We start from the raw sequence: 21015 nt of genomic DNA, 5'->3' as shown, positions 1-21015 counted from the left end.
ATGACTCACACAATCTGTACGACAAAAATGAAAGTGCCACAAAGGCTTGAAGACGAGTGAAAAAGAAGATTGTGAGACAAGAATCCAACCTTTTTTTTTTTTTTTTTTTTAAATAATAATAATTTCAAGGAAAGGTTCTTTGCTTTGCTTCAATGCCAGGCTTATATGGAAGAAATACCTTGACTGTTTTAGAAATCTGACATCGTTACTTGGGGGAAGACGAAAGACTATTCTGTCTGCACATGATGTGAACAGCAGCCTTTTCTACCACTATTTTATGGTCTACCTTTGTTTCCACTTGTATAATCGTTTGTCCATCTTCTCTGGGCGATCCCAGTCCATTAAGTAAATTGCAGGTTCTTTGTAGGTAGATTACAATTTCATGCCTTATCATGTCCACCTATTTTTAACTACTATATTGATATTGAGCATGTGGTAGATGTCAAACCATCGTTGCAGCTCTTGCTATCCCTCTTCTTGGTTTCATGGATGCTTTGTGAGTTTTTTAATTCCCATATTGCTTGTGAAACTTCGAAGACCCATGGGGCTTTTTGGCTAAGATTTGGAGAAGCAGAAGTTGGATTCGCTCCCTTCTTAGAGATGGGTTGTGTTCCTCTTCTCCTATCTCTGTGTTTCTCCATTCTTGTGGTGTCGGCGGTGGCCGCAAACAGTAGTACAGCTGTCGGCCCTTCGCGGCCGGCCGTGGTAAACATTGGGGCTTTGTTCACCTTCGGTTCGACTATTGGGAGGGTGGCGAAGACCGCCATCGAGCTGGCCGTGGCGGATGTTAATGGCGATTCGAGCATTCTTAACGGGACTCGGCTTAATATGGTCATGCAGGACACCAATTGCAGTGGCTTTCTTGGAATCGTAGAAGGTATGATGATGCTTTTGTTGGGTGACGTAGCTTGGAGATTCCTACTCTTTCTATGTTTGTAAAATTGTCTCTGATAATTTAGGCCTGCGGGGGACTCCTCCTGTTTTTTGTTCTGATTAATATCAGTTTATAACTACGTAGACGGCTCATTTAGTACGATATTGCTTTGGTTTGGATGTTATTATTTAATCCCAAAATAGCTATTATGTCTAGTTTTGGTCGATTTCTGTTTGAACCTTCGGAATGAGGAAACTGGTATCTTGCTTTCTTGGAACAAAAGTTTTAACTAGTTTTGGATGCATCTTTGTCAGAACATAGTGGTCTGCTGCAGTTGGTGTTTCTTCTATATTCTTGAGGATTTGATGTAATTGGAGCTTGAATGAGTTTAACAAGGAAACTTCTTCACTTGTGCAGCGTTACAGCTGATGGAAAATGATATTGTTGCTATCTTAGGTCCACAATCATCGGGAATTGGCCATGTCATCTCTCATGTTGTTAACGAACTCCATGTTCCACTTCTTTCATTCGCAGCCACTGATCCTAGCCTTGCTTCTCTTCAATACCCTTACTTTGTTCGAACTACCCAAAGTGATTATTTTCAGATGAATGCAATAGCTGAAATTATTACTAACTATGGTTGGAGAGAGGTTATTGCAATCTTTGTAGATGATGATTATGGGAGAGGTGGGATTACTGCTTTAGGTGATGCTCTTGCAAACAGGCGCTCTAAGATATCCTACAAAGCTGCCTTTCCCCCAAACGCTGGCAAAAGTGCAATCAATGACGTGCTGGTAGAAGTGAACCTAATGGAATCTCGAGTATATGTTGTTCATGTGAATCCCGACTCTGGTCTTACTGTATTCTCTGTAGCAAAATCTCTTGGAATGATGGGGAGCGGTTATGTTTGGATAGCGACAGATTGGCTTGCTTCCGTTTTAGATTCATCTGAACCTGCCAATCCTGCCATAATGGACCTTATTCAAGGGGTCATTGCTCTCCGCCAACATACTGCAGATTCTAATCCCAAAAGGTCATTTATGTCTAGATGGAATGACATGGTTCGGAATGGGAATGCCAGTTCAAGATTGAACACTTATGGGTTGTATGCATACGATTCAGTTTGGTTAGTTGCCCATGCTATCGATCAATTCCTGAATGAGGGACAGACAATTTCTTTCTCTGGCGATTCTAGATTGCATGATGCAAATAGAAGTACCCTGCACTTATCTTCCCTTAGGTTCTTTGATGGGGGAGAGAAGTTACTACAGAAATTGCTGCTCACAAATTTCACAGGTCTGACTGGCGAAGTTCAATTTAGTTTGGACAGGAATTTAGTCCATCCAGCCTATGAAATCCTTAATATTGGTGGTACAGGTTCCCGGAGGATAGGGTATTGGTCGAATTATTCTGATCTCTCAGCTGTTGCTCCTGAGGTCTTTTATGGAAAGCCTCGGAAAACTTCCAACAGTAGCCAACAGCTTTATAGTCTCATCTGGCCTGGAGAAACCACAACAAAGCCACGTGGTTGGGTATTTCCAAACAATGGAAAGCCTCTCAGGATTGGAGTTCCTTATCGAACAAGTTATAAGAACTTCGTAACAAAAGATAATGGTCCTGATGGTGTAAAGGGATATTGCATTGATATATTTAAAGCTGCGATTAGCTTGTTGCCGTATGCTGTTCCATGTGAATTTATTCTTTTTGGAGATGGTTCTCAGAATCCCAGCTACAATGACCTAGTCCAAAAGGTTGCTGATAATGTGAGTACCATACCTCTAGTCAAATTACTTCCGCAGTTTCTAGTCAATAACTTTTCTTTAGCTTTAAAAGATGATGGCCCTTCCGCTAGTACTTATGCATCTCTTTCTTGCTTGATCAGCACATGCAACTTCTATGGGCAATTTTTTTCTTCTAATCTTTTTACCTGAAGAAAGATGGAACTTGGAAGTAAAATTTTTACTGACATATGTGTTTTCTTCTTTAGTACTTTGATGCAGCTGTAGGTGACATATCCATTGTGACTAACAGAACAAGGATTGTAGATTTTACACAGCCCTACATTGAATCAGGCCTTATCATTGTTGCTCCTGTAAAAGAGAGAGACTCAAATGCTTGGGCTTTCATGAAACCATTCACAATACAAATGTGGTGTGTCACGGGGGCTTTCTTTCTTTTTGTTGGTGCAGTTATCTGGATTCTTGAACATCGTACTAATACAGAATTTCGTGGATCTCCAAGGCAACAACTTGTAACTATATGCTGGTGAGTATCATCAACAAATATCTTTTCGTTTTTTTGTCAGCGTTTGGTTGGAAAACATCAATACCTTTTTAAAGATTACATAGATAAGTAATGAGTTAAATGGGAAGTTATCAAGGTTGGTTACTGGAGGCCCTACCTGCAATAGAAAGAGTGCAATTTTGTGAAACACAGCTGGTTGGTTTGGAAAGTGCAATAGGAGGCTTATTCACAAATTTTTCCTTTTTATCGGGAAACAAATAGGACCTTAGAATGATGGTGGATATCTTGTCTTTGGTAAGATCTATGGATCCTAGTTTTACAATTTACATGGTTAGCTCTCTTTTAGGTGAATGTTAACTTTCAGTTTGGTCACTTTTTGTTTGATTGTATATGCTAATACTCTTTTAAGTTTTAACTATTCAGTCCAAATTTGACAGACAACTAATTTCCTATATCAATGAGAGGATCTTTAATAGCTTCCACTGGAAAATTAAGATCATAATATACTAGGTAAACCTGTGGTTGAATATAGTGAAAAAAAAATAAAAAAAACTAAACATTTTCTAGACGAAGAACAATACTGACTGTACACTCTACAAATTAAAGGATTAGAATGGAATACACAGAAACAACATAAATTTAACATGGATCTCTTATCAATCAAGAGTAAAAAAAACAAACTATGTATCTCTTCTATGAGGTAAAAATCAAGCACAATAAAAATTGGCGGTTACAAAAACACTTAGAAATCGATTGTTATTATCCACAATTGCCTCATGTGCTTGTTTGACTCCCCTTTAATATATTGCCTCATGTGTTTGGTTCCCAATCTTGTTGACCCTTAAAGTTGTAGCTCAGCTTATGTGACCATTGAGGCAATCTCCAATCTCTTCTTCAATCTTGGTCTAAAAGAGCATGGAATGAATCCAACATCTTCAAGCTTCTAGCACCAATTTCTTCTCTCAATTGTAGCTCCTTTCTAACCCAAGTAGGTACTTTCTCACCTTTTCAAGTTGTCCTTTTATATCCCTAGAAAATCTCCAAAAAAATCTGGTTTCTCTTGGCTATATGGTTCATCTGGGGGGGAGATCGTGAGACTGAGAGCAAGCAACCTCGTTTTGCCCTTTCCTTCACGTTCACGGCACGGCCCTGCTCGCCAGGAGGAATCTTTGATTCATGGCCGGAGATCAAGGCACAGATCGGTCCGAAGCGAAAATCTCATATTCATTTCGTTCGGATGAGCAGAAAAAATAGGATGAATCAAAAGCGTGCCATATCTCGCTTTTTCTTTACTTTTTCCCCACATCGCGTATAAAGGTCCTCGCCTTTTTGGATCTTCCTCAATGTCCCGGCTATTCACGGAACGTGAGAAGCAGATGAATAATCATCTGCTTCCGGAAGAAATCGAAGAATTTCTTGGGAATCCTACAAGATCAATTCGTTCTTTTTTCTCTGACAGATGGTCAGAACTTCATCTGGGTTCAAATTCCTCTCTGAAAAATTCCATTTGAATGGGTATCCAACGTTTGAAGTTTTTATATTGCCGTTCACACGAGTTTCCCACATTAAATACAGTGAGCTCTTTGAAAATTTTTGTTTAAATGTCTTTTCTATGTTGGATACAATGCTCTCTAGAATAGCAACTTGCCTTTTGCCGATACATTTCTTCAAACCATACGTATCATGTTTGAATGGGCTTCCAACCCTTCTGAAAATCAAACTTCGTAGGAAGAACCTATTCAAACGGAATGATCCTGTTTAAACCAGAAAACTTCTTTGCCTCCAAAATGTGTTTTTGGTCTTTACAATAAAATCTAAAGAGCTACAGCTCATAGGATTTTTTTATCACAAATTTGATAATTATAAGTGCTAACATATAGCCATTTTGCTAGATTATGGTGGCTATATCAAAATTTCCTTAACCTTTCAGTGTTTGTTTTTGTGCCCTTGGTCAAATATGAAGGAATTCATTTCAAGTTGCTGTCTATCTTTGCAGGTTCAGTTTCTCGACAATGTTCTTTGCACACAGTAAGTAATTGCTACTGTTATATCTGAACGAATTTTTCTTTGATAGTTGGAACTGAACACTCTTTTGTTACATTTTGGGTTTGTCATAGGAGAGAACACTGTGAGCACTCTTGGACGATTTGTTCTTATCATATGGCTTTTTGTGGTTTTAATTATCAATTCAAGCTACACTGCAAGCTTGACATCAATCCTCACAGTTCAGCAGCTGTCATCAGGAATTGGAGGGCTCGACAGCCTGATCTCTAGCTCTGACCGTATTGGTTATCAGGTTGGTTCATTTGCAAAAAACTACCTGATGGAGGAGCTCAATGTTGCTGAATCAAGATTGGTGTCTCTGAATACTCCAGAAGCTTATGCAAAAGCTCTAGACCTTGGGCCAAAAAATGGTGGTGTAGCTGCTGTAGTAGATGAGCTTCCATACATTGAGCTTTTCTTATCCAATTACTGCAAGTTTGAGACTGTGGGTCAGGAGTTCACAAAAAGTGGATGGGGGTTTGTAAGTATCCATTTTCCCTGATTATTTGTTCAACCATCTACACCATTCTAATTCAGCATGGTCTAAGAAGTTGGTGATTACTCTGTAACAGGCCTTTCCAAGAGACTCTCCACTGGCCATGGACTTGTCAACAGCCATCCTGACACTGTCAGAGAATGGTGATCTCCAAAAGATCCATGACAAGTGGTTAACACGGACAGGGTGCATTTCACAAGACAGTGTAATTGATTCAAACCGCTTAAGCCTTGGAAGCTTCTGGGGACTCTTCCTAATTTGTGGTCTTGCATGTCTGATTGCTCTTATCATCTTTTTCCTAAGGGTACGCTGTCAATTTAACAAGTATTATAGTCAAAATGAAGTTGAGTGCCCTGATCCTGAGAGAAGTGTAAAACCTCCGATGAGGTTGACAAGCATCAGGGAATTAATCTCTTTTGTCGATAGGAGGGAAGAAGAGATCAAGAATGCCATCAAGAGAAAGTCAAGTGATAAACAACGTCAAATAGACCACTCATTCCACTCATCAAATGGACAATCCATGTCACCGGCATAGCGAGTTGATTTTATCTGGTATAATGGATGAACTTGGTGGGACTATGTGGATACTTGCCTTGCAGTTTAGCGAGATTTTTCCACATCACCAAGGAAAAAAACTACATGCCAGTATTGCAGTCTTCTCCTGTTTAGCTTTTCATTTTGAAGGGTGAAAGCCTGATCCTGAAGAGGATAAGCCGTAAGTTTTCAAAGCTAGATATCTGGAGATCACTTGGTAACTTAACTTTGAACGGTAATTTCACATGTTTGACAAAAGCTGATAAAAGAGTTGTATAACATGGGTAGGAAATATTGAGCTTCTGTGACATATAAAATGCAGTTGCAGAAATGTTAATATTCATTATTATATTATTTTCTTGAATAGCAATAAGCTTGTTGTACATATTTTTCGTTTATGTACACACTCATTTGGCTGTCTGAGGCTTTACTGCAATCAGAGAAGTCCATGTTCACAGTTGGTTATAAAGAAAAAAGTTACTTATTCTACATGGTTTATCAAGTTTTATGATCTTGTCAATTACGTTGGCCCGTCTCAGATTGTTTGGAAACAGCTTGAATGATTATATTCTGTAATGCACACCACACCTGTGCATATATAGAGGACTGTGAGTATAGCTCGTTGTTTACGAGTGTAACTATAACTCATTTTCAGTTCCAAATTTTGTCCGAGATTATTTACTCTTCTAATAAATGAATCCAAACATAAGTCAAGATTTGAGCTCGGAATATAAATATATATACTTGAATTTAATAGTGGAAAATTGATTATTAGTTAATAGGTACCCTAACTATTAGAGTGAGACAATGATTAGATCTTTAGTTTCTATAAATTTATTAGTTTAACTCTAGCTAGTTGAGCTGAGTTCTTAATAAGTTTGACTTATCTTGTTGAGTCAAACAAGTTGAATATGAGTTGGCTCGAATTCTTCTCAATCTGAGCTAGGAATTCCTTGCTTTCAGCTTGGCTCGTATTCTCGGCTTGTTGAGGCCCCCTCTTGCTACTGCAGCATAACTCTTTATTTTTATTCTTTTTCTTTTTCTTTTAAGAGATGTGAAGATTGAAGGTTAGACTTGGTTAAAATGTAGCATCGTTTATTACGATTTTTTTAGAGCCAAATGGGTCAGGTGCAGTTTAACACTACATGTCCACCTGACTTCTTCCCAATTTAAAGAAACGTCAAAGTGCACTACGGCTGGGAATAGCAGTCAACGCTAGAGATTTGGATCACAGATTCGCACAATCAAAATGTAACAAGAGTTATGAGGTTTCCCGTTGCTAATACTGCTCGGAGCAAAATTAACTTAGTTGTACCCTTTAGATTTATTTATTTATTTTGAGTTTGAGCTTTAAATAAATAAATAAATAAATAAACTTATCCAAATTCTTGAGTATGCTGCGATAGTAATTACAAAACATAATAAAAGTTCTAACAGATAAGATTTATCGCATATCGATAATAATATACGAAGAATAAAGTGTGAAAAAGACTGAATATAAAACTTTTGATGTAAAAACATTTCAAATCGGATAAAAAATACTATGGATCTAAACTCATATCGGAATCAATCACTAAAACTTATAACAATTAACAAGAAACTTATAAATTATCTGTCGATTTCTATGATTCAATCTATACCGACCTTGCTTACTAGACCCCACGGCACATTGCTTATCGTAAAAAGTTTTCAAATCTTAGTGACCATAAAAAATTAATTTTTTCTTCTCAATGACCCTCGAAATGTTATTTTTACGATTCTAATATAGATACGTGAAAAATAATCTCTAATAATTTCCAAAAGATAATCTCAAAAGTTAATAAATAAACTCCTTTAGGATTATATTAAACCCTTTATATACTTCTTAGATATAAGATAAATACCTTCTAGAAATAAGGTAAATAAGTTTTATAATCAATAACTAGGTTAAGACATCCTAACTTTTATATACCTTATAAAAGATAAATATCAAATCCAAATTAAATCAGGTCTCACGAAGTTTAGAATTTGCAAGTTCTACGGCTGTGTTCGAATACAAGCTTAGTCCATTCAAACAACCAAAAGTGCACCTCTATATTTGTAAACATACTGTGAACTTTTCCTAGTGCGTTCAAAATAGAATTTATATTTCTCCAAACCCTAAATCCTAAACTCTAAACTGATTAGAGTGATGATTCTTTTCGAATACTTTGAATTTAAAATTAATTTTTCACTTTTATATTCTTTATTAAATATCGTATAACTTATGCATATTATATTTTGAAGTATAATTTATCAATTATTAAAGTACAACTTAACTATCTTTTATCTTCACAGTATGAGAAATATTTTACCATGACTTGGCACTATTGGCACGGTTGCCCAGCGGATGATTGCAGGAAATTCCTCCGACCAAAGTGTTGGCGATCACTACTCCCTCTCCTCACTTCCATGTTCCATCCCATCGATCTCGCTTCCACAAATAGAAAGCTCTCTCAGTTTCCGGATCCTTGTCGACGCTTTATCGTCAATTTAGGCGATATGGGACTAATCTCCGGCCTCGTCGACGCCGTTGTGGTGCTGTTCTCGGCGGTCCTGGCCGTCGTGGCTCCGTTATTCGACGCACAATCCTGCCTTCCCCTGTCTCTCTATCCGGCGCCGCTTTTGGATCTGAACAAGTGGCACACCCAACAGTTCGGCGACTACTTGGTGGCCGAGAAACCCCACTTCTTCGTCGGTCTCACCTGGGTTGAGATCGTCTTCCTGTGGCCTCTCTCCATCGCTAATGTCTATGGGATCCTCGCGCGGCGCCCCTGGGCGGCGACCACCTCGCTCATGGCTGGTGTTATCTCAGCCACCTCGTTGGTAAGTGCCCAGATGACAAATAATAGAAAATACTGGGAAAGTTCGTAGCTTTTGGTTAGTTTTCATGGCGTCTGTCAAAAAGTTTGAAGCTTGGAGGTTAATTGATGGTTGACTTGTTTGGTTGTGCGTTTTCGATGTTTTATGGTTTTACTCTTTTACGTGAGCTTTAATATAGTTCTTGTGGTCGTCATGACCTGGTCTCCGCAGCCACTTTGATGGAGAAACAGAAAAGAAAGGAAAAGTGAAAACAAAATAAAATTATCTATATAGATTTTGGTTTATTTTGATGGCATTTGTTGGAAATTGTAATTATCTTGATTGTTTGTGTACTTATCAGTGGCAAATCGAAGAAATATTGATTTCTTCTGTGAAGCATGCTGCAATGCTTCTCTTGACACATTACCAGTATGTGGATTGCATAATTATCGAATTTTGTTTCTATCTATTATGCTTCTTGAAATTAAAGTTGGCATCTTTGAGGTTTAGTTGATGGTTGATTATTGATTGCAGTAGTCGTTTATGAGAGTTCTGTAGTTTGAGTCCTTTCAATTATTTTTCTTGTCAGATCTGCAACTTTTCTCTACTGTGTAGTTAACAATCTGACTGATGTTGCTTGATCTTATAATAGGCATTTTATATTTCATATCCTCTATGTAGATCTGATCTATCCATGTTTTCTGGATGCATTCGTGGTTGAGAATAATTATCTGAAAGGCATATCAATCTGGAAAGAATCATAAGATCCTGTTCTCAATTTTGAGGAATATTTATTAACGAAGGGATTGACTCAGCAATAGTGATGATAGGAGGCAATTAGAACCATAAGATCCTGTTGTAAAGAATACCTCTAATCTTAAAGTTTTATAAAAGGTCACGGTTGATCCAGAGAGAAAATTTTCTGTGATGATGAGTTTTATCATTCTTGTATCTTAAGCTTGGTCATCGTTTTCTACTCCCATTCCTCTGCAATGCTTGCAGCCAAAATGACTAAAGTCATAACTCATCAGTCGGAAATGAAAATTTATATTTTGGTTCACTCAAGTGCGTGGCGCTATTGGCATAAAGGTTGTCAATTGGGTAAAATGATGTAGTAACAGTGATAGATATCATCAGATATGTTCAATAAAGCTATGAAGTGCAGGTCAAACTATGGTGCAAATGATGATAACAGTGAGTTATTATATTTGTGAGTCATCACAATAGAATTTGGTTCTGATCCAAACATCTGGTTGTGATACATTCTATAGTAAAATCTTTTTTCAAATGGTTTCAGAACATATTTTGGTTAAACTTGTTGGCTTAGTAAATTAAGGAATCAGGTTTCAACATAGAGGACATTAATATTAGGCAAAATAAGTTTCTTAAGCCTTAATCTCATTCAAAGCAAAATACTATTTCTTTCTTTCGTCCTTCCTGCTTTCCTTATTGCTGCTATCTGTCATTTCAGGCTGCTATACTGGCAGATTTTCTAGGTTCAGGGAGAGCATCAGACAATCTTCTGCAAATGTATAGCCCTTTCATGGTTTTCTCTATCTTAGCAATTCTGCGAGGACTCTTCAGTCGGCCGCGACGTGCTACTGCTGCTTCTGCATCTCATGGACCTTCTGCTCGGAAGAAGAGGGTGTAATCAACGTCCTTTTGCTTTTCTAATTTCATGGAAACTGAGCTTGCTTTGTGGCTGATATAGTGAAGTATCTTCACATTTTGGCAGACAACCTTAACATTATGATGTTACTTTTGGAACATCTATCATTGACACTAATTTTTCACGTTCTCTGTGTTGCTTTAACTTTCAACTTTGCTGATGATTGGCAAACTAAATTTGATGAACCATTATGATGCTTAAATTTGTAGGGTGTTACTGACTGGAAGATTTTTCCTAACACTGTTTCAGACGTTTGTGCTAAATTTACTTGTTCATGCTAGATCATATATCTGTAACTCATAAGAATCAGAAATCAAATTAGAGGTGGATGAATTTTGGCTTATGAATGAATCATCTGTCTTAGGCTGGGGTGATATGCAGAGTCCAGCTCTTCTCCTTCACCATGTCCTACAATTCTTCCCTTTGTTGCTTAATAATTTGGTTAATTAGATTCTTCAATCATATTCTTATTTAGTTGGCAGTAAGACTGTTAAATTCAATTAAGTTTATAACCATCATTAATGCAAAGTTATTCGGGTGACAGACCTTGTGGTCTAGCCTTATGTCCTAATAAATGGACAGTTGCATTAGGTTTGTTGACAGCTAAAACATAAACACAAGGCAGTTGCAACATTTAAAGCCGTTAGAGACTGCTGATTTGAGCAAGATAAGATCAGGTGCAATGTAGTGCGTTGAAATTTCGAAATGTTTATCCAACGATTGAAGATCTTGCTTGCCTTTTTAATTTGGTTCTAAGGAAACTACATAAGAAATTAATTCCATGGAACTTACAACATCGCGATTGTTTGAAATACCAGTACGTACGCTGCAAGATTTTGTAGGTATAGAAGGTAATGGGAGTCTTCAATCGTTTAGAAACCTCTCTATGGCATTAGCCCCTTCAATATGAACAGCAGATAATGTATTGGCATAAGGCAACACCCAAGTAACAAATCTAAATCCATCCTCCTGATGAATGATTTCCCATGTCGAGCTCGGAAGATGGCAAGCCACCAGCTCATCGGTCGGCTTGCCGCCAATGAACACAACCCTTCTGACAGGGTCGTAAGCCAATGAAACAGGATAAAACGTCTCGAGCTCCTCGTTGCATGCTTCACCTTCCACAACCCACGTCTCCCTTCCTTCCAACCTCCACAGCAAGATCTTGCACCCGAAGATCGCAAGGAGGTGAACCAGTCCTCCATGTCCGACCACAGCCGTCGACCTCCAACTCCCTTTCGAACATACCGACGGTAACGCCGCCGTCCAACAGCTGTCGGTCGCAATCTCATACCCCCCCATGCAATCTAGCTCATGCAACCAACAAACTGCTCCTCCCCCTGTGCTCGCGAGTATGTAACGGTTCTTCGACCATTCCAAAGAAGAACCGCCCTTTGATCTGAATTCGAACGCCGATGACTCTTTCCATGATCGCGTCTCTGACGAGAAAACATGGAAGATTCTATTACAATGATAACTGTTATCTGTATGTCCAATGGAGACATAAACAAGCTTGTAGTGTGGAGTCTCCGCCGGGTTGCATACGATCACCGCGCCGTGGAGCCTGCGATTCAGGCGATATCGGACGAGGTCGGTGACCGCAGTCCACTGCGACGTGACAGGGTTGCCGAGATACAAGACGTCGTCGTAAAGGCCGGGACGGGTTTGTCGAAGTAGACATACAAGTCCATTATTGGAGGCCAAGAGCTTGAAAGGGTGATTAAAGAGTCTTGGTATCACGTCTGGAATGTTGTCAGAATTGGTATTGATAGGAGTGCAACGTTGCGAATTCGTCACCGAGAATAACGATTTGAAGAAGAGGCCGGCGAAGGGTTGTGTTGATTTGGAGTGAAAGCGGGCGAAGGAGGAGCCAGAGATTAGAGCTTGCCAGGCTCTACACACTGCTTTGAATCGTAGCACCGATTTAGTGGGGAGGAGAGAAAGGATTAGGAGGATGGTGTCGGCGTTGAGGCGATTTCTCGCTTCTGATCGTGGCATTGTGGGCAATTTGGATGAAGAGCGGTGAGGTCTTCTACTACAGTTCTATGATTGGTTTGGCGTTGACTTTTCCCTATGCATTGAGCAGGGACGGAAGAAATTGGCATCGGGATAGGTTACTTAGGTGTCTATGAAAAGAAGCGTTGACTTCATAATTGATCCTTGGAAGTGGAGTTCCCGCCCGGTTGACTTAAAAATCTATATTATTACGTTACTTTGGTAGGATATTATCCATTCAATCCACCTTTGGCACGTCATTGTATACAGATGATAGATTTGGATTTTGTTTGTATTTATTGTTTACTTTAGCCCTCTTAAAAATATTATCCAGTGAAATATTGAGTCTCATTGATCGAAGAACAGCCCGGCCTAACATATTTGGGTCATGACTTTGGGACACGGCCCAACCTATAACTGATGCACCCGATATCTATCCGTATTTCGATCAAAAGTTAAGGGCAAATTGGGAAACTCCATTTCCCTATAAATACGCCGAGCTCTTCCTCCTCCGATTCACCTAGTTAGGGTTTTCTCGGCGGCTTGCAGAGCGGAAGGCAGAAACGTCGAACTCGTAGCGCTAACCCTAGCTATAACCATGGTAAGGCGAACTTCCACCTATCTATAATAGCTCATTTTTAACGAAATTGATACATGTTGGAGTTGTATGATTGGATTGTGCGCTGCAGTTTGCTGGATTAGAGAGGTGGTATTATTTATTTGTTGTTTGTTGAGTATCTCATTGGTTGTCTATAATGTCTTATGAAATTCATTATTTTGTACTTCTTTGACCATTTTATGCTCGTTCTATGCATAGTGGTAGTTACTGATATAATTTTGACCTTTTTATGTAGATCAGGATCTTTATTTACATTTGCTTTCTACACGTGTTTTGTTACCACCGTCCATATTCCCAGTTTTTAGTGCATGAAGACCTGCCAATTAGTGTGGTGTCTGATTGCATATTCCTCCACTTTAGATTACAAATTTCCATAAAAAAGACCCAGTGATTGAAGCATGACACAGGCCGCGAGGTTGTGCAATGCTTTTAGTAAGTATTAAGGATCGACATCCAACTGCTGAAGTTACAATTCCTTTAGTTAGTTATTAAGGGTATATAAATCATTTAGACTAATGTGTATTGACTTTGCATAATTAGGTTGTGATTATATAAATTTATTAGTTCCTCTTAACCATGAACACTTTTTTTACGGCGAATACCACCATCAAATGCACACTGTCCGTTAGTCTATATTGACTTGTTGTTATGTCTGTTTGGCCTTGTAAGATTCGGAAATTAATGTCAAGTTTTCTTTTATCTGCGCTGTGTTATAGTTTTTCTTTGCAACCACTTGGTTCATTGGATATGACTGTTCTTGTTAGGAGAACATTGACTATTGTAATGTAGCCTCAGTCATGGCACAACTTGATGGGTGAAAGTATAAGAAGGGTAGACGATTGCTTGAGAAATCTAGGAGGATAGATGCTTGACATACTGCTTTCCATTTTGATTGTATTTTGATGTGCCACTAGAATGTGGTGCTCGCAATTTCTGTGCTATTATTACTTTAATAACTGCCGACTATTTAGCTACAAACTTGATTTTTCTTCTCATTGTTTGTTCAATTTGGTATAGATGATGTACCCTTTTATTTCTTTTGGTAGGTGAATGTTCCAAAGACAAAGAAGACGTATTGCAAGAACAAAGAATGCAGGAAGCACACTGTCCACAAGGTTACCCAGTATAAGAAAGGCAAAGATAGCCTTTCTGCTCAAGGGAAGCGTCGTTATGACAGAAAGCAGTCAGGGTATGGCGGACAGACAAAGCCTGTTTTTCACAAGAAGGTATCACTGATTGTTAATATACTGTAAGAATGCATGTTTTTAGTGTGGCAGCTAGATGTAAAGCTCTAGTTCAGTACATTGGTGGACTTATAAAGTTTGTATTTAGCCAGAGATGTCATTTTGATTGATTAATCATCACCAAATATTTTTGGTTTGCCATATGCCTAGCTTTGATATTTTCTTTCTTTTTTGACCAAAAGGCCAAATCAGTGTTTTATTTGACACTTAATTATCTCACTCACCTTACCAAGTGAAGTGAGCATATAATTTGGTGCAATGTCTTGATATACTGCATATGGATATTTTTATCTATACACGGCTTGTCAGTTTATTGGTGATTAGGTGAACTTGTGGATGTATACTCATGTAGTACTGAAACTTTTACATGCCAGGCAAAAACAACCAAAAAGATTGTGTTGAAGCTGCAATGTCAGAGCTGCAAGCATTTCTCGCAGCACCCAATTAAGGTACAAGCTTTTATATTAGTCTATGATCATCTTACTATCTCTCTGGGCTTTTTATTTGTTTATTAGGTAATATTTAATTTTGAATTCATTTACGCAGAGATGCAAACATTTTGAGATTGGTGGAGACAAGAAGGGAAAGGGCACGTCGCTCTTTTAATTTGCTCTAGTTGCCAGTTAATCTCCTCCATTTCCTTGCTTGTTGTCTGAAAATGCTATGAATAGCTCCTTTAGAGAGGAAATGTTCTTGAAATTTTGAATTCACCTGTTTTCAGTTTTCAATGTAGTGGGTATTGGCACGGATCAATTTAGTCTGCTCAATTGGTTGCGTTCTTGATGTATGCTTTATTATCTGCAAGAGGAATATGTAGCTAGATGTTTCTTGCTAATGGGATATGTGATATTTTGGGATCCTAGTGTTGCTTACATGACTGACGTTATATATTAGGATTTGATGATAAATTTTCTCCAATCTTTTTTATTGCATTCTACACTGAAAGGAGAGAGCACGTTATGATTTCTCTGGTTTGATTATAAATGATAAACTTATTTATTAGCAATAATGGTGTTGGTCCAAAGTGGTTGGTGCCCTGTATTAGTTCCAGTCTTATTATATTATTACGAATTTTTTCATTAATGAAAGATAGGTTGCAAAACTTAGCAGGTCTTATGTTTAAGGTGCGCAGACGGCGGTGGATATTTCAATCAAAAGGAAGATCCCGATAACAAAGCTGGATAGTAATTGGTATTTAAGAACACGCTTAGAAAGATAACATAGAAGAAATACTTAAGGCGACTAATACAAGTAATCTTAGAAGAAAAGAAAAAGAGTTTAGTCTAGTTCTTATATAGTGAACATAGTGAGTGAACAATGTCTGGTTCGGTTGATGAATCCAAAAGGTGGATGCCATGTGTCATGTGTGTCAACTGGAACATGGCAGTGCCATGCTACAATATTTGGCTCTATTAAAGTCAAATACATCCAAAACGTGGGACCTTATATAAATGATCACCCTCTCCTTTTGTCTTCGCATACAAAGGTCTCAAAGCTCTAGCCCATAACTTCAGGTACAAATTGGCAAGAGGCCATCATTTACTCTGGAACATTTGTCTTAGCCTAATGAACAGTCGACATCCAGTGGTCCCATGTTCAGCAAACCCCCAAGCCTAATAACTCAGAAGGAAAACTTAAACTTACACTTGCATTTTGAGCCAACATAGGAACTAAACACGTGTATAATCATATGTGAAATTTATCCCTATTCAACCTTTGCACTACTTTGGAAATTTTTTTTTTTTATATAGACTTATCTTTAGGTCTGCCATGCAAATATCTTCATTATCCTAAGAGATTACTTAACCCAACTCCCTCCAAAATTTCTTGGCTTGATGGGGATTTCTGATGTGAAGTGGCAGATAAAGGAGAAGGGTTGAAAAGTTTGCTAGATTGTAGGGTCATTTTCAGAAGAAAGGAATTGGCAAGAAAGAGCCAACCCAAAAGGAGGAAGAGTGCAACTTTATTTTTGTTCACGGGGATATGTTAATGTGTCTGGGGACCTTATAACGGCACCCATGTGTGCAATGCCTTGAAGGTCGTTACCGACTTCTTAACCGTATGCAGTGTTCACTCAGCAACTGGTATATTGGAATATCCCAAAATGTTGTTTATTTCTAAGATAGTAAGATATCACATGAATCTAAGAGTGAAATCGTATAACCAGATTGTACTATTTATGCTGTTACAAATTACCAAGCATCAGATGCACGTTCTTGGAGTTGTATTCCAAAAGCTAAGGCCTAGTTTTAAAAAAAAAAATAGACTTGGTTTTTTCCCCCTATTCTTAATGTAATAGAATAGGTTCGTGCGAATATAAACATGGTTAGTCATTATGGATCAGCATAATTTATAGAAAAATTAGACGAAGTATACAGCACCTATATTGATGTTGGCATGTCTACTGCTAGATAATATAATGCAAACAAACCCTATGTTGCTTAATCATTCTCTAATATTTATATGTGTGATAGTTGTTAGGGTTCTACAAGTATAATATTTCGATGTTACATTCTTGAATAATACTAGACCATGTACTAGACCTAATCAGTACTATAATATTTTGTGATGTAGGATTTGTCCTTAAATGTTAGGAACCTAATCATTGAAGTTGGCTCCATCAATCTGAGCATAAGGTTTAAAATAAAAAAAGAAAGAAAAAGAAAAGAAATCTAAGTAGGGTTCAATTGTTTTCTTTGAATGAAAAATTAAAAAGAAAAGTCTTTTGTGATCTTTTACATGTACACATAAAACTAAGTGCAATAGATGTGCTAAGTTTTACTCTATACAAATTCATGTATCCTGGTAATATCTGGACCATCTACAAAATCTACAAATCTCTTGTGATATCTAACATCGTCACTATTTGAAAGTAACAACGTTAGCAGTTCAACTATTCCAAAAAGTTTTACCAAGGATATTGATGCGAAGAATTCACTCCAAAGATTAAAAGAAATTAACTACTCATGCCACTGTAGCTTTTTGTCTGCAAGTGGTGATTCAAGTACTCTCCCAACTCCCTCAACCCCACACCGATATAATACCAATATTGTATCCTTATCTGTCTCTCTCTCTCTTTCTATTCTAATGCACTTTCTTTCTCTCTTTTTAAATATATAGTAACTTTCCTGAGATGCTCATCCTTGATGTGCAAGATCACCTTCTCCAAATTCCATCCAATGGCGGATTCAACCAACTCTTCTGTCAACAGTTCTCTCTGTTGCAAGGAAAGCCCAACTCCTTCTGAAGAGAGTAGTTGGACCATGTACTTTGAGGACTTCTTGGCATCAGAGGAGAGGAGAATGGCAGGTGATATCTCTTCAAGCGTTGTGGAAGGCTCCTCCATGATCTCTGATGCTGCTTCATGCGCTGCATGGAAGCCGACGGCTCGCGCCGACTCATCCGGAAGCTGTAAGAAGCTAAGGTTGAAGAAAAGAAGGGCATGGGTGGCTTTAGAAGATGACCCTTTGGAAGATACTGCTAGCTCTCCTGTATATAATGTCAAGTTTGGAAGAACCCATGTATCTTCTAACTCCCTTTCCTTTATGACTTTCCTATTTTGATAGTTATTTTTGTTTCATTTTGGAGTAGGCTTGTGCTTTGACCCGCCCTGATTTGATCCCAAGGAAGAAGGAAGAGAATAGGGATATCTCAAAGGTAATATAATTTATTGGTAATCACCATTATTACTTATTTACACAGTTGTAGATTTTTGTAGCTAGGCGTAATAATAGCATGTTGTTCTCTCTCTCTCTTCATCTCTTGCAGGAGATTGGTGTTGGTTATGGAGAAGGTTCACTATCGAAGAGGAGCATTGTAAATGAATTTGGTTTAGTTGATAGGAAAAATAATGAATGTATAGAACTGAAGAAAAAGGGAGTTTGTTTAGTACCTTTCTCCATGTTAGTAGACTATCTTGGGTAGATCCTTTTGTTTTCTTTCTTTTTAAATTTTCAGAGAAGTGGGAAAAGAGCCCCCACCTTTAAGGTAAATATTTCAGTCAATGTATGAAGGTTTCACTCATACAGACTCCTCTTTGTGTTTTTCTATCACTGTGTGTGAACACGTGTGTGTGTGTGTGTATACGTTGGCAGTTCAATTGTCTTCATACTCTTATAATCTTATTCCATATGCTAAATAAAAAATTCCTACTATGACAAAGGCAGTTAAACAGACGAAAAGTAGCTTTAGAATCTCCAACTGGAATTATCTATCACAGCAGCAAGCCTTACAGACACTAATTCAAAGGAATAAGGTCAGCATTCCCACATGAGTAAAGATTTTTTTTTTTTTCCATTTTTTCAGGTATCTTCTCCTGGAATATCTCAGTAGTTTAAACTCAATATGGTGAAGGCTTCCAGTATGATACAGTCTTCTTTGTAAGTGCACGGTGAAGAGAATAGTAGAAACAGACTGAGGAGCTGCCAAGGAATAACACAGTCTGTGACAACAATCAGATGTGAAAGGAAATTAAACTAACATATGCCATAAAGAAAAGAAACAAAAAAGAAGGAAAAAAAAAGAAGAAGAAGGAATCTAGCTAATGTTATCCGGTGATCAATGCTGGAAGGATTGGTTCAACTACCTTTCACTGTACTTTGTTTAGATTTTCACAAAAGGAGTTATTACAACCATAAATTGAAACCTAGTATCCCTCTGCAATTACCTCCCCATGCAAACCATATGACACCCCTGAGGAGATTGTTTTCATCCACTAGGTAGAAGAGAATCAAGGAAAACATAACCATTAACCCTTCTGCTCCTCTCTCCACCTCCGTGAATAAAACTTTTGTCTGGTTACAATAGCTAAGCATTGGATTGGCAAGCATGTCAGAATTGAAGAGGAGATGTGAGCATGCGGCAGAGTTTGCTGGCAAGGCATGGGGGAAAGGACTTCAGTGGGGACTAGCACGTGCACTTGGATCTGCTTAGCTTTTGATGCCAAGACACAGCACTTAAGCTCCTCAGACCCTTCCCACGAGGCATGCCTTTCATTGCTACTGTCTCCCCCCCCTTCAATTCTTCTTTCTTGTGGGGACTCACTTGGAGTGGCACTCCTCTGAGTAGGGTCCTCTCCTGATTTCTAAGTCACAACCAAGTCATCATCTATCACTATTACATAAGCTTTTGTGTCATCTTATTATTATTATCTTTTTCTCCTTTAGATAGACCTACCTTCCACCCCCAGTAGAACAATCTAACAATCGAAATTAAAAGGCAGAGGAGGATGGAAGTCTCCCTTCTCTTCAACTTAAATCGAGTGGGCTTTTAACAAGTGGAAAGATAAGATGGAGTGGGACTGTGGGAGGAGATTGGAAGGTAGGAAGGAGACACATAAGAGTGGCTTCATCTCAATGATTAGAAAATCTAATGATCCTTCAGACGTCAAGCGTACATATATAGTCTATACTATTGCTTGGTTACAACTTGTGGAATCTAATCATTTGGTGAGGTTAATTTAAAAACATAACCCACTATTAAATTCAAGATATTGTAAGATTAGATATGCTCTTTTAAATTTTATCTTGAGAATTATAAAAATAATTTGTGAAAAATATTCTGATTCCATGAATCGGGATGGGATAGAAGACACGTTGTGGAAGTGGAACCCGGATAGAAGTATAAGAAATGTGATGGGCTTATCTAGTTTAATGTATAGTCCAATCAACAATTAAAAATTAATAGCAGTCCAGCAAAGAAGTGCTATCGAAATGCTAGCTGTAGCGACTAGCAACCAGCAATCAAATCCACTTGTTTGGTGGGATGTCAATATATGCATGGGACTTTTTTATTATTAATTTTTTTTATGATTTAACATTGTTATTAAAAATTATATTTTTAATAGTGGGTTTAAAATATTTATAAATTTAAGTTTCTCTTACTATATGGCTGTTAGAATTATAGACACAAAAAGTTTTAGTGCTTCTTTTTAGTACAGTAAAATCTTAAAACATCTTTCGTATTTTATGGGGACATTATAGTTCGGGCTTTTTTGCAAAACAAAACCTTTTCCTTCTAAAACTATACTAATTTACTATGTTGGATTAATTTAAACTCACATCACATTGGGTTATAAAAATCTCATATATACTAATTTTACCATTCCAATCAATAGTTGATCCAATTCTTCTTACTTAAATTATTCATATCTTTTGTAATTCTGATTGTCACATTAATGTCATATTCAATAGTTGGTATTTATCTTTACTACTGGGTGAGAAAAATCTAAATTTATTATTAAAAATATAATTTTATTAAAATAATATTAAATTAAAAAAAGTCTCATGCATATCTTAATAGACATTACCAAGCTAGTGGGTGCGTCAAATGTATAATTAAGGACTTCGATCATAAAAAGAACATATAGAAAGACTATAAAATTTAAGCAAGTGCAATTAGAGCCGAATAATGCACGCGATCATTAGGTTAATGATTTGGCACATCCAATAGTGCATTCCAACCGAAATCCAAGGTAAA

The 21015-nt window shown here is 37.7% G+C and overlaps 4 protein-coding genes across 6 annotated transcripts; all 4 read left to right on the top strand.

Annotated features, from left to right (window-relative positions):
• LOC140784620 (glutamate receptor 3.5-like) lies at positions 1 to 6680 on the top strand. The gene is made up of 6 exons (XM_073132113.1): positions 1 to 877; positions 1292 to 2637; positions 2862 to 3139; positions 5115 to 5146; positions 5236 to 5642; positions 5734 to 6680. The coding sequence occupies exons 1-6, from the start codon at positions 490 to 492 to the stop codon at positions 6190 to 6192; spliced, it is 2910 nt and encodes a 969-aa protein (XP_072988214.1). The 5' UTR covers positions 1 to 489; the 3' UTR covers positions 6193 to 6680.
• Positions 6681 to 8620: 1940 nt separating this feature from the next.
• On the top strand, positions 8621 to 10804 carry LOC140783382 (uncharacterized). The gene is made up of 2 exons (XM_073130257.1): positions 8621 to 9035; positions 10483 to 10804. Exons 1-2 carry the CDS (start codon positions 8622 to 8624, stop codon positions 10660 to 10662), a joined length of 594 nt encoding a protein of 197 aa, XP_072986358.1. The 5' UTR covers position 8621; the 3' UTR covers positions 10663 to 10804.
• Positions 10805 to 13132: 2328 nt separating this feature from the next.
• LOC140783278 (large ribosomal subunit protein eL42) lies at positions 13133 to 15400 on the top strand. The gene is made up of 4 exons (XM_073130101.1): positions 13133 to 13276; positions 14341 to 14520; positions 14913 to 14987; positions 15085 to 15400. Exons 1-4 carry the CDS (start codon positions 13274 to 13276, stop codon positions 15142 to 15144), a joined length of 318 nt encoding a protein of 105 aa, XP_072986202.1. The 5' UTR covers positions 13133 to 13273; the 3' UTR covers positions 15145 to 15400.
• A 2216-nt stretch (positions 15401 to 17616) lies between these two features.
• LOC140783471 (vascular-related unknown protein 4-like) lies at positions 17617 to 18561 on the top strand. Of its 3 annotated transcripts, none has more exons than XM_073130364.1 (3): positions 17617 to 18059; positions 18130 to 18195; positions 18307 to 18561. In XM_073130364.1, the coding sequence occupies exons 1-3, from the start codon at positions 17685 to 17687 to the stop codon at positions 18460 to 18462; spliced, it is 597 nt and encodes a 198-aa protein (XP_072986465.1). In that variant the 5' UTR covers positions 17617 to 17684; the 3' UTR covers positions 18463 to 18561. The 3 variants fall into 3 exon arrangements, with proteins under 3 accessions (XP_072986465.1, XP_072986467.1, XP_072986466.1); XM_073130366.1 differs by having other exon boundaries at positions 17618 to 18029; XM_073130365.1 differs by having other exon boundaries at positions 17619 to 18038.
• The last annotated feature ends 2454 nt before the right edge of the window (positions 18562 to 21015 follow it).

This window comes from Typha latifolia, chromosome 3 (genome assembly GCF_019914945.1).
Source record: "Typha latifolia isolate L0001 chromosome 3, TyphaL0001v2, whole genome shotgun sequence".
In the NCBI taxonomy this organism is placed as follows: domain Eukaryota; kingdom Viridiplantae; phylum Streptophyta; class Magnoliopsida; order Poales; family Typhaceae; genus Typha; species Typha latifolia.
This window is presented reverse-complemented; position numbering and strand designations above follow the sequence as displayed.